This window comes from Phalangium opilio, unplaced genomic scaffold (genome assembly GCF_054372755.1).
Source record: "Phalangium opilio isolate 3A_F unplaced genomic scaffold, DU_Popi_V2 ptg000070l_1, whole genome shotgun sequence".
NCBI classification, from domain to species: Eukaryota; Metazoa; Arthropoda; class Arachnida; order Opiliones; family Phalangiidae; genus Phalangium; species Phalangium opilio.
The window spans coordinates 7,186,730-7,199,371 of NW_028324182.1; the positions used below are offsets into that span (position 1 = coordinate 7,186,730).

The 12,642-nt window shown below is 38.6% G+C and overlaps 3 protein-coding genes across 3 annotated transcripts; all 3 read right to left on the bottom strand.

Moving 5' to 3' along the window:
* Positions 1-3,327: 3,327 nt before the first annotated feature.
* Positions 3,328-4,986, bottom strand: LOC149661351 (uncharacterized). Its single transcript, XM_089842830.1, has 2 exons — positions 4,617-4,986; positions 3,328-4,514 (listed from the first exon to the last, which is right to left on the bottom strand). The coding sequence occupies exons 1-2, from the start codon at positions 4,939-4,941 to the stop codon at positions 3,910-3,912; spliced, it is 930 nt and encodes a 309-aa protein (XP_089698956.1). The 5' UTR covers positions 4,942-4,986; the 3' UTR covers positions 3,328-3,909.
* Positions 4,987-5,134: 148 nt separating this feature from the next.
* Positions 5,135-8,250, bottom strand: LOC149661352 (succinyl-CoA:glutarate CoA-transferase). Its single transcript, XM_089842828.1, has 9 exons — positions 7,768-8,250; positions 7,332-7,558; positions 7,221-7,271; positions 7,029-7,149; positions 6,691-6,926; positions 6,459-6,626; positions 6,193-6,393; positions 6,060-6,123; positions 5,135-6,000 (listed from the first exon to the last, which is right to left on the bottom strand). The coding sequence occupies exons 1-9, from the start codon at positions 7,901-7,903 to the stop codon at positions 5,852-5,854; spliced, it is 1,353 nt and encodes a 450-aa protein (XP_089698954.1). The 5' UTR covers positions 7,904-8,250; the 3' UTR covers positions 5,135-5,851.
* Positions 8,251-8,718: 468 nt separating this feature from the next.
* BBS5 (Bardet-Biedl syndrome 5 protein) lies at positions 8,719-10,813 on the bottom strand. Its single transcript, XM_089843621.1, has 11 exons — positions 10,752-10,813; positions 10,607-10,689; positions 10,470-10,535; positions 10,366-10,415; positions 10,215-10,295; positions 10,113-10,159; positions 9,810-10,041; positions 9,658-9,720; positions 9,130-9,264; positions 8,966-9,061; positions 8,719-8,890 (listed from the first exon to the last, which is right to left on the bottom strand). Exons 1-11 carry the CDS (start codon positions 10,811-10,813, stop codon positions 8,759-8,761), a joined length of 1,047 nt encoding a protein of 348 aa, XP_089699747.1. The 3' UTR covers positions 8,719-8,758.
* Positions 10,814-12,642: the final 1,829 nt, after the last annotated feature.

The following is a 12,642-nucleotide window of genomic DNA, read 5'->3' on the forward strand; positions in this document are numbered from 1 at the left end:
CCGTACCAGTTGCAAAATTCAGATTGCAAGAAGGATACGAAGTGGCCGAACTTGGAAAGTAATTATCCTATGCAATTGAGTTAAAGTTTCATTTTATCGACTGTTTTCATCATCGTTGCAGACTCTTGGATTACATTCACGCCATGACCTACGACCTTAGGGGTAACTGGGCGGGATTCGCCGACGTACATAGTCCTCTGTATAAGAGACCTTTCGATCAATGGGCTTACGAAAAACTCAATGTTGTAAGTAATATATTGCAACGTCACGTAAAAGCTTCAACTTGAAATAACTTAATTACTTAATTACAGCATGATGGTTTATTACTGTGGGTCGAAATGGGCGCTCCCAGACATAAGTTGATCTTGGGGGTCCCGTTCTACGGCCGATCTTACACTCTGGGAGATAAGAACAACAATGGTCTTAAAGCACCAATCAGGCAATGGGATACCGAAGGAGGCTTGCCAGGGGCTTACACTAACGCCAGTGGATTTTTGGCCTACTACGAAGTCTGTCATATTTAAGTTTTAAAAACATATTTTTAGTCTATAATGTCAATTTTATGTTTTAGATTTGCCCAGTTATTCAAAGCAAAGAATGGACAGAGAAATATGACGATGTTGGTTTGTGTCCTTACGCCTACAAGGGTGACCAGTGGGTCGGTTACGAAGACGAAAACAGTTTGGCCATAAAGGTATTAATACTTGAATTGTTAAGCCTAATTATTCGTTAGGCTTAAAACTTACTTTCTAACCACTAGATGGACTACATAAAACAACATGGTTATGGAGGAGGTATGGTTTGGGCTATCGATATGGACGACTTCAACGGGATATGCGGACGCAAAAACGCCCTCTTAGAGGTCATGAACGAAAAGTTAAAAGGTTACGTTGTACCGACTCCCGATCCAAACGTCTCCACCCAAGGACCTACCTCACCGACTTGGTGGACACCGCCAAGTACTTCCGAACCTCGACCAACTCTCCCACCTGGTGTAGTTGACTGCACTCGTGGTAACTTCTTCGCCCATAAGGATGACTGTACCAAGTACTACTGGTGCATCAATGGGGTTCCTACGGAACAGACCTGTCTAAGTGGTACCATTTTCGACCCCCAACTACAAATTTGTAATTGGCCCTCTAGCGTCAACAGGGATTGTTCAAAATAATTTTAATTAATAATAATAATAATAATAATTAAAGCTTTATTGGATATCCCTGTTCAGTCGAAACTGGTTTACAAAGGGGTCCGTTAGTTAAATTAATTGTTAAACATTAAAAATATGCTGTTTTACATCTCTCTTAAACTCATTAATGTTAGCTATATTTTTTATATCACATGGTAAGTTATTCCAAGATTGGATTCCCCTGTTTTTTAAACTTTTCAAGTTGGTTGTCGTTAATTTTGATGGCAGAACAAAGGTTTTAAGATTTATGCGGGTATTATAGTTATGATCGACTAAATGAAACATATCAAGGATATACTTTGGCATTTGATTATTATAGATTTTATACATTAGTACTAATAGCTGATATTCATATTCTTGAGATAGGGTCATCCAATTTAGGTTTTTAAGAGCCTCTGTGGCAGATGATCTCTTATTTCGGAGTAATATTAATTTGGCACATTTATTATGTATAATTTGAAGTCTATGTAAGTATTTTTTGGGGCCAATATTGTAAAATAAATTACCGTAATTAAAGATGGGTTGGATCATAGATTTATGTAGCGTAATTTTACTTTGAATGTTCAAACATTTATAAAGTGGATGGACGAGCCAGAGTCTCTTATTTACCTTATTTAGTACATATTCAATGTGATCAATAAAATCTAACTTTTCATCTATGATGGTTCCGATATATTTATATGATTTTACCCGTGATATATCTAGGGACCTGTTATATTTTAGCACACTATCCGATCCCTACAGCGGACAGAATATTCGCCAATTTGCAAGGATCAAAGTACTTTACCGTCCTTGATGCCAAAGATGGCTTTTGGCAACTTCCTCTCGATGAGCCTTCGTCCTATCTCACGACGTTTACCACACCCTGGGGAAGATTTCGGTATCTCGTATTGCCTTTTGGTTTAAATAACGCGCCTGAGGAATTCCAACGCGCAATGGACGACCTTTTCGAAAATGACTCTCGCATCAACCCCTATTTCGATGATACCGCCATAGGTACGAAAACATTACCAGAACACTGCGCGTTACTTCGTAAAACGCTTGAGATAGCCAGGATAGAAAATCTGAAATTCAATCCAACCAAGGTGCAGTTAGCTCAAACCAGCATCAAGTACTTGGGACATCTACTAACAGAGAACGGCATTAAACCGGATCCGGGTAAAATTGAAGCTATTAAACAATATCCCCAACCGCAGAGCAAGGACGACTTGCACCGGTTCCTGGGTATGCTCACGTATCAGGCAAAGTTTACACCGAATCTCTCTGATCTCACATCCTCCCTTCGCCTGCTCATGAGGAATGACACGGCGTGGCTCTGGGATGCCAATACACAACGAGACTTCGACAAAATCAAGGAGACTTTAATACAAAGCCCTTGTCTGAAATTCTTCGACAATGAAAAACCAGTCACCGTCTCGGTAGATGCTTGTAAGAATGGCCTCGGTGCTGTCTTACTTCAAGAAAACGGCCCAGTAGCCTATGGCTCAGCTTCGCTAACAGATACTCAACAAAAATACGCTCAAATAGAGAAAGAGCTACTCGCCGTTATCTTTGGCCTGGAACATTTCCATAACTACACATACGGCCGTCGCGTCACTGTCCAGACCGATCATAAGCCTTTGTTAGGCCTCAGCGCCAAACCATACCAAAAAATCACTCCTCGCTTGCAACGCATGCTACTGCGCTTGACCAGATATGACTTCCACCTGGAGTTTGTTCCCGGAAAAGAACTTCTAATTGCAGATGCCTTATCCAGGGCACCTCGCACTGATCTTACCTTTAAAGAGCTGGATGTGGAGGTACAACCAATCCAGGTTTGTGTCATAGCTGAGGCATCAAATGGCTATTGGCACAAGTTACACCACCAGACGGAAAACGATCCGCACCTCCAAGCGGTGACGCATCACATCCGCAATGGTTGGCCGGCTAGCAAAAAACTCTCAGACGCAGATGCTCAATCTTTTTGGCACTGTCGTGAAGAACTGCATGAAACGGCTGATGGATTGATCTGCAGGGGCCACAGACTCGTCATACCCAAGGCAGCCCAGCTTGAAGTACTGAGCAAACTTCACACTGCTCACAGAGGAATCACCGCAATGAAAGCAAAGGCGCGGGAATACTTTTATTGGCCTGAAATGAACGCCCAAATCGACAAATATGTCGAGCGTTGCACAATTTGTCAAGAATCGCAAAGGGCTAACGCACATGAACCTTTGCTCGATAGGGACCTACCTACCCGCCCATGGCAGAAGGTAGCCTGCGATTTTTTCGAACTTCAGGGTCAGAAGTATCTTCTAATGGTGGACTATTTCTCTAAGTACGTTGAAGTACAACTCACGCATGGGGAAACAGCCAAAGCAACAATCATGGCCATGAAAACTATCTATGCTAGACATGGAATCCCTGAAGAAGTAGTAAGTGATCAAGGTCCGCCTTTCACTTCATCTGCTATGGCCGACTTTCATAAGGAATGGAACATCTATCACAACATGTCGTCACCCTTGTATCCGCGATCGAACGGTCAAGTTGAGAGGTCGGTTCAAACCCTCAAACATAGCCTGCTCAAGGCCTTCGAAGATGGAAAAGATCTGCATTCCGTCCTACTGGATTATCGCATCACACCCACATCAGGGTTAAAATCCCCAGCGGAACTTTTGATGGGTCGGCGCCTTCGTTCCTTCTTACCTAGTCATTCCGACAGGCTCTTGCCTTCATATGACGTCTCAGACGCGGCGAATGCACTGGTCACACGTCAAACCCGCCAGAAGAATTTCGTCGTTGACATATATAGTTTCAGACCACTCTACTTCCTCATCTTCGTTTGTGAGGTTACCGACAGTGGGTTGTACCGTTAGAGCTCCTAAGTAAATAGGTGGTTCCTCAGTGGTGGATTCCAAAACATGAACTCTTCTATTTGTGCTCTTTGAACGGTGGTGTCCTCCTATATTCTTTGGTTTAGGATTTTCGACACGCCTTGTATGACATTGTGATGCCCAGTGATTTTTAAAGTTACACTTGGTGCACACAGTTCCAAAAGCAGGACACCGATTGCGAGGGTGTTGTCTTCCACAAGAGCGACAGTCGGCCTTCACATTTGGCTGGTGGGAGCTGCCCTGTGAGTGACTTTGACCTTGTTGTGGACGAGACGTTTGAGTTCTGGTACCTTTATGGGAGATAGCATGAACTTCTTTACGGCTTTCGTTCATGGCCTCTGACTGGGCCTTAGATTGTTCCGCTGCTTTGCATTCGGATACAACTTCTTGTAAGGTTTTAGCACGGCGGCTCGTCTCTCGTAGCAAACGCTCCTGGAGAGGCTTGTCCTGTAGGCCTTGGATGATCTTATCTCTCAACATGCGATCCGTTTTATTCTCATAATTACAGTCTTTAACAGCCTGTGTCAATCTTGAATAAAAGTCTTGAAAGCGCTCACCTTGACGCTGTGTAATTTCCAGAAAGAGGAACGCGGCATAAATTTCGTTTTGGTAATCTCCAAATTGACTATCGAATTCATCAAGGATTTGTTTAAGTGAAACTGCTGTCGCTGGCGCCAGTGGTTGTAAGGAGAACATTCTGTATTGTTTCTTCAATTCCTCACCACAAATATGGCGAAAGAGCGCAGTTTTCGTACCTTCAGATTCATTGTCATATTTCAACGCCGCTATGTAATCTTCGAAATCCTGTCTCCAATGGCGCCAAGCCTCGGGCGGGTTCGCCCCGGCCTCAAAGGGCTGTATGGACGGGAGATTCGCGGCCATATTTGGTACGCTTACCTCCGGGCAAGAAATGCAAAAAGAGAACGAAGATACTGACAGACGAGAAACAATTATGCGTGGAGAGTCGTGCGGACTTCTGGCACCATGTTATATTTTAGTTTGGCTTATAATTGGTTAATATAAACAACTAATTAAATGATTATTAACGAGAGAAGAGTAACAACGACTTCATAGCTCGGGTGCCATATTTGATCTGCTTTATTGATTTCCTCCTACGTTAGGCCTAATGCACTAGCGGCACCTAGCGAGGAGGATATGAACTATCATAAGGATATGAACTATCATACATATACATAACAGGACCCAAGTTTGATTATGTCTTGCGTTGTACCTCTTAATTTTTTAGGTTCAATAATCATAAAAACAGTTTTAGATTCATTAAAAATAAGGCCTCGTGAGGCTAACATTTTCTTTAGAGTTATTACGTCCGATTCTAATTCAGTGATCAATTTAGAAGCGTCATCTGATACAGAGAGAAGGGCATCGTCATCCGCGTATTCAAAAGACTTTGAAAATTTTAAGCATTTATGATTATGTCTCGTATATATGTTAAATTAAGAACAATAAAATATTTTGTAATATAAAATAAACTGTTTTGGCTTTAATTTCTTAATTTCCCGCGTTATTATAGTAAGCTCTCTAATTTCCAACGTTTTGGCGAAATACGCTGAAGTAGTATTCTTAATATTTTTGGCACGATATCGGACTTAATTATATTCAGAAAAAGATATATAATATTTTCAGCGAATGAAAGATTTTGGTGGGATATTTCCATAATTTCTTAATATGTACAATTAGTGTGAAATTTAGGCCTTAGTTTAATCCGGGATTGGTCCAAAAATAGTTGTTTTTATAGTGACAGACCTATTTCAAACTATTAATGATGTAACGCCTAACGAACGACATTGACTTCTTTCAATTGGTCAATTCTATCGTCGGACATACCAAGTACCTCCGTCAGTACCTCCCTAGTATGTTCCCCTAAATTAGGAGGTGGGAGTCGAGGTACATTGCTTCCACGACTGAATCCAACAGCGGGTCCTGAAAAATAACTACTTGTTGAAGAAACTGACAAAACAAAAATGTGTTTCAGCTCTAACCTGTGACTTTAACTGGTCCATTTACCGGGTGTTTCATTTCTACGACCATGTTATTATGTTGTACCTTAATTAGCAAAGATTTATAAATTTAGAACTAACTAGGGTTAACCGGGAAATCTGAAAGACATCGTACTTGAGGGTCGGCAAAAACTTCTTGCATTGAATTAATTGGTCCATAAGGGATACCACTTCCTTCGAAAGCGGAAAGCCAGTAACTGGTTGGTTTTTGCCTAAATCGTGTGCTTAATTCGGCGATAAGTGGCACCCTGTGAGCTACTCTATCTTGGTTCGTTCTATAATCGGGATTTTCCGCCAAATGTTCCATGTCGACAATCTGTTTCAAATCAACAAGGTGTTCAGGCATAGATACCTCTTACCTAAGTCTAAGAGCGCAATTACTTTGCAGAGAGTTAGGAAATTGTTGTCGGTACCGGCGGCAACGGTAATCCAGCCATCAGCCGTTTTATAGGCTTGATATGGTACAATACTTTCATGGGCGGTACCCCATCTTTTCGCTTCCTTGCCGGCATTCAAGTAATTAGAGCCCAAATTGGCCAGAAGTGATACCTTCAGGGAAACAGAGCGGAAGTCCATACCGGATGTACGCATTGACGATCAAGTTTAACCTTACCTGCGTTGAGAGAAGATCGCAACTTATCTTTTGACCCAACCCCGTTGTCTGCCTTTGAAGTAAAGCCGCCATTATGGCACCATGAGCGTAGAGACCAGTAGCCAAATCCGTCATGGCTACTCCAATTTTACAGGGTTCCCCGCTTTCGGGTCCCGTTATGTGCATTAAACCCCCGACTGAAGCTGCGATGACGTCATAGCCCGCACGCTGGCTGTAAGGCCCTGTTTGACCGAACCCTGGAATCGTAGGTTATGAATTAACCTTGGGTTTTTCTCCTTCCTAGCTTGGATTAACTTGCAAATATGAAGGATCGAGGCTTAGAAGTATAGATTTCTTACCAGTTATTGAGCATTGAATAATTCTAGGGTTAATTTTGGACAGGGCTTTGTAACCCAAACCAGCATCGTCTAACGTTCCTGGAATGTAGTTTTCCACAATAATATCGCTTTTGGCTGCTAACTGTGTGCAGAAATAGGGATTTTAGGGTTATGGCTGGGTATTTGAAATAGTCTTGAAAACGAATTACTAACTTCTTGTATTATGCGTCTTCCCTCCTTTTTCTTGAAATCGACCATAATGCTCTTAAAGATTAAACGAAGTATGTCAGTTCAATAAAATTGGTGAACAAGATAAAAGCTTACTTTTTTGTTTCTATTAATTGCCAAAAAGTAGCAACTTTCCCTTCCTTTGAAAGGTGGTCCCCATTGCCTAGTTTCGTCGCCTAACCCTGGTTTCTCAACTTTAATAATTTCCGCGCCCAAGTCTCCCAGTATCATAGTGCAAAAGGGTCCCGCCAAAATTCTAGTTAAATCCAAAACTCGAATTCCACTTAGTGGTCCGGGACCTTCAGTCGCTTTTCCATCAATACCTAAATTACATCGAAGTCAAATGTGACTTTAAGAAATTCAAAAACACGCGCTGCCTGTTAAGACACATAACGTACTTCCTGTCTAGACAGGAAGTCTCAGAAATCACGTGATATACAACATTCAATCATTATTTATCTACAAATCGGGCGCCATAGTAAAAAACAGACGGGGAGTTTTAGTCCTTGAAACTTTAATTGATTCAAATTACCTGAATCGTTGGTAAGACTTCTGGAACTGGATATAAAATGGGTCGAAGTACGGCCGAAAAGCTGCGTAAACTCGGAAAAATCGCGTAAATTCGCGACTATTCGCGGTTTATATAGTTTTCTATAGACTAAAGCCATTTTAGCGCGAAGTTAGCTCTAAGCACACACACACTAACGGGGAGGGTGTTAAGCCAAAGAGGCGATAAACTGGGAGACGGTTCTAATAAACTTCCTTTCTAACTTTCAATGTCCCCGGACAAAACCTCTAACTCCTCTTTAAGGTCGCCTTTTATCTCTCCTACACAATTATTTCCAATTCCTAATCTTAGATTTCTGTCATTCAGTCGATTTAAGCCATTAGAAAAAAAAATACCAGCTAGACGCTTCAGAGCGCAGATACTTCAACTACATCAGGGAATTTAGACACCCGTTTCAATGTTCGAGGCTAAATTATAACGAAACTAACGGTTAAGAAACTATGCATCCGCTCTTATCTTGGCTTTCAAGCAAATAACAGCTGATCGCGTTAAAGTAAACAAATGTATATTTATGTCGGTAGTTGTATTTCCCTACAAAAGAGAACTACGGCCTTTAAAAGACAAGCTGGGCAACGTGAGATTATCTAAGTCATTGGTGATATAATCTTGTTTTTTTTTTACCAAGATCGTGAATGTTTTACGACTTTTTATTAGTGTCTAAAATATTTATTATTAAATTAACAATATCTTATAGAAAATGTATTAGGTCTAGAAAAATTGATTTGTTTACGGCACCCCGCGGAACTTCATTAGATAATACTAACGTTGCCCTATAAATTCTCACAGCCTTGAATATCGCGAATTTTAGAATAAACAACTTTTAAACATGTCCCTGAAAACATAGAAGTTTACCTTGAACACACGTAATTAACGTAGAAGTAAAGTCTGTTTTGAATTAAACGAATACAAATTTAGTTATTTATTTATTTATTTATTTATTTTGTTTGAAATATTATTAGTTTTGGGGTAAAACATCCCATAAACTCGAAAGTGTGTACCCTTCCTTTATTTTTTCAATCGCTAATCCAAGTTCTTCGTTAAAAACCGGAAGTCTGTCTTTGACGTGACTTCCGTCAGCAAAGTATGTCTTTAATTGAAAACATATTATGAAGTTTCACGAACTGTCAATGTTCATTGAACCGTCCCTTTATTGTAAACATACCGAAATTGCGTCACAGTGATCGTCAGTTTGAATAATTTCTACATCTTCGTCTAGTTTGGTAATCGGAGTTACTTCCGCGTTGAACGTAACGGCTTGCTATCGTGTTTAAAAGAAATGATTGAATTTTAATCATGGATTTTTCATACCAATGATTGTTTAATTACTTTGTTTTCGATATAATATTCAACCCCGAATATGGGATTGACGCTATGTACTTTGAAAAGGCTCGAAAGCTCTTTGTACGTCTCTTGTAGTTTATCTTGAGGGTCAATTTTAAATCCCAAAATAAATCCACCACTCTTTAATTAAAAGGTTTTCAAATTAGGCTTAGCAAAATAATAGGCCTAACCAAGAGCGATATCTAGTTTACTAGGGAGAAGGTATAAATTTGCCACATTTCTAGCTTTATATCCAGTCCAAACGTAGGTCCGGAGATAATCCCCGCCTCTAAATTACAACCAGCATCTCATTGGTTCTTGAAAACTCACGTCAGCGCGGCGACGCGAATGACGAAAATTACAGTCATATTTTCCGACTGAGGAGAGGCGAAATAGCCTGGCGGCTTCCTTTTACGTCCCCCCTTGTATTTCGAAAGGGGGACTGGGACTATGGCGCGCGAATACTTAGGCATCCTATACCTTCTCCCTAATAAACTAGACATCGCTTCTTGGCCTAACATAAAGATATTTTACGTTTTCGGATGTTTCAACTACGAGAGCCGTGCCGAATTTCGATTCTCTGACCTTAACACTTACCTATAGTAAAAGTAGGCAAGTTAAGCCTATTTTTCAAGTTCAATTTATAACCTGAGCAGTTAAGCCTCATTTTTAAAAAGTAGGCTTACGATTTGTACGTAAGGAAGGCTGATATTGAACAATTCATTCATGTTGGCATGCCATACGAGGCGAACGTTAGTTATGAAAAAAGTTCCTAAATTTCCTTGATCACTCGATAAATTCCAAACACCATTTATTTTGCTGTAAATTTGCTCTTGGGGCAAAACTTTTAGTAATCTGTTATGCACAATGGCGCCTCTTAATTTTAAATCACGATATAATCGACTCGAATTATAAGCCCTAATTAAAAACAAGGTGATTTATAATTAGTATCAGAATATTTATATTATTATTATTATTATTAGCTTTACTTATAAACGCTTATTACGGAAGTAATAAGTCTAGGATTTCCGGGTACCTAAAAACGTTATCTCGATTTTAATTCAATTAATTTAAATTAATTTAGAAATTACCAAATTGGTGAAGATGAATTCAAATCTGGTATGATTTGACTTAGTCAAAAGATATAGGGCTTCGCTTAAACCCCTTAATTTCTGTCAACAAATATTTATTTATTTATTTATTTAAATAAAATATTATTAGGTTTAAAGACAATACACCTACGGAATGTACAGTTCTGGTTGAAATACTAGTGACGCAGTTCAAACCAATAGCTAAATAATATCGTGGTTAATTTATTTAATTAACCTATATTACTTTAAACTTACATAAACTAACTCTAGGTTTTGTTTGCGATTGCCACATAAGTCGTAAATTTGTTATGAAAAATTTCCCTATATATAGTTAATTAAGTTCATTAAGAGGTCATTTCAGGTCAAATTGCGGTTAATATCGATAACTACACCTTTATCGCCATTATTTCCTTTAGTATCTTCAACCGAATCTAATCTATCAATTAACACTTCACCCGCTTTTAATTTTAAATTTCTAAAAATAAATTACGTCGTCAAATTAATAGAAATTAGTTTAATTAAAATACGAATACGTACGAAAGAGGTGGATCAAATCTAATTTCTTTATCGTGCCATAATGGTTCAGTTTTCCCAGTCATGATTATTTAATTGTCAAGAAAATTAACTTAAATAACTTAAATATTTGACAAACAAACGTTTTACCGTCCGTCAGTCCTTAGAGAAAAGCCATTTTCATTTTCGTCTTTTCAACACGCGTTGCTATGGTAACGCAAATGACAACAATCCCAATCCCATTTGAAATAAAAACTTTCTAAAGTTTAATAGCAAAAATATTTTACATGTATAATGTTTTATTAACAATGTATATAAGTCATTATTTTTATAATTTTATATAAATATAAATACAAATAAATAAATAAAATATCACAGATATTTTGGTTGTTAAATACAATTTTTGAACCCGATTATCACAGTCATTGTTAGGGTAATTAACAAGTGTAATAATTTAACAACTGATTCTGGTAATTTCACAGAGTCAAAAGTATACGCAATTTCAAAAAACAGTTTTATTACAATGACGCTATTATGATTGTTGACAATAGACCTTTCCTTGGCAGGTATACTTACCTATGAAGCCAGGTTAGACCACGAAATAGGCTTAAAAATAGATTTAGGAAGTTATAAGCCTAGTATGTGTGTATGCCTATTCAAATAAGTAACACTTAGCCACAGGTATCGGTGATGGCAGAGGTCCAAGTGTTTAAAAAGTGGCATAGGTAGTGCTTATCGTTATGTTAAAAGATAGGACTAGTAGAACAACTGTTTGGTTTATGAGTCAGCCTGGCAGCTATGCACTTAAATTTATATTAGGTCTATTGGATTCAATCGTGTTCTGTTTATGCCTACTTTAATTAGGGAACAATTTAAACCGCTTTATGAGAAATGAGTCGACAACATACAGTAGGAGTTCATTATATGTTACACTTATGTTATTGATGTATGGTGTGATATGTTCTGAGTGTGCCCTTTGATTTGTATAAGAAATATTTTTTACGATCGTCTGTTTTCCAAACGTGTATCGGAATGAATTAATCTAATACTTCCTCGAATATTGATCAATCTTTTAAGTGAATGTTTGAAGTTGACACGAATATCGCGTTTTATATTGTTAAAAGTTAAAACGAATTTCCCGACTTTACCACAATGGCTGCGCCAATATTTTGGCTCTAAAAGTGGACTTACGTCGTGCGTACTATATTAAGTTATAACTAGTAACGTCGCCACGATTTCTAACAAGTATACGATACAAAGTGTTATAGTTATTGACCAAAAATTACAAAATTATCGTGTCACAACAAAGTGCAAAAAACCTGACACAATATTCGTAGGAAATGGAATAAATTCACGACACCATACGTGCAGGGTTCATACAACTTTTGGAAAACCGATTTCCCTAACAGTTCCAGGTTTTTCCTGTGTATTTCCCAGATATTTCTAGGTACAAGGGAACCACTAAAAACTATGGGAGTGGTTATATTTAGCTGTAGCAACCGAGTTTTCCCTAAATTTATATTCCCTTACATCTCCAGGTTTTTACGAACCCTGGTGTAGGTGTCACGATATGTCAGTTTGATGATGGTTTTGTTTCGATAGGTTACAAGGATATATTTTAACACACAAAAAGATAAGGAGAGTAGACTCCTTCCGAGTCCTTCGAAAGGAGTACGCAATCATATGCATCTCGAATTCTTCAAACAAGTTAATATAGTAACAAGGTGATAATATAAGTAGCTTAATCACTTCACGACTTAAAAACACTCGCCAGTAGATAAAAATAAAATTATATCAGGTGTGTAGGGTAGAACGAAACGTTATTTGAGCTGCGCATAGCAACAAGTATCATAAACGGATACCGATTATGTATGTCTCCGTGTTAGAACGGACTAGTACCATAAGTAAAACACAA

Excerpts from the sequence above, each read along its gene's own strand:
- LOC149661351 (XM_089842830.1), bottom strand. The coding sequence starts at position 4,941 with ATGGCCGCGAATCTCCCGTCCATACAGCCCTTTGAGGCCGGGGCGAAC. Across the intron at positions 4,515-4,616 it reads GGAAATTACACAGCGTCAAG|GCCTACAGGACAAGCCTCTC; the intron begins GTGAGCGCTTTC and ends AGATCATCCAAG.
- LOC149661352 (XM_089842828.1), bottom strand. The coding sequence starts at position 7,903 with ATGGCTTTAGTCTATAGAAAACTATATAAACCGCGAATAGTCGCGAAT. Across the intron at positions 7,272-7,331 it reads CAATTAATAGAAACAAAAAA|AGCATTATGGTCGATTTCAA; the intron begins GTAAGCTTTTAT and ends TTAATCTTTAAG. Across the intron at positions 6,927-7,028 it reads TATTCAATGCTCAATAACTG|GGTTCGGTCAAACAGGGCCT; the intron begins GTAAGAAATCTA and ends CTACGATTCCAG.
- BBS5 (XM_089843621.1), bottom strand. The coding sequence starts at position 10,813 with ATGACTGGGAAAACTGAACCATTATGGCACGATAAAGAAATTAGATTT. Across the intron at positions 10,690-10,751 it reads AGATTTGATCCACCTCTTTC|AAATTTAAAATTAAAAGCGG; the intron begins GTACGTATTCGT and ends ATTTATTTTTAG. Across the intron at positions 10,296-10,365 it reads CAACCAGAACTGTACATTCC|AAATTAAGGGGTTTAAGCGA; the intron begins GTAGGTGTATTG and ends ATTTGTTGACAG.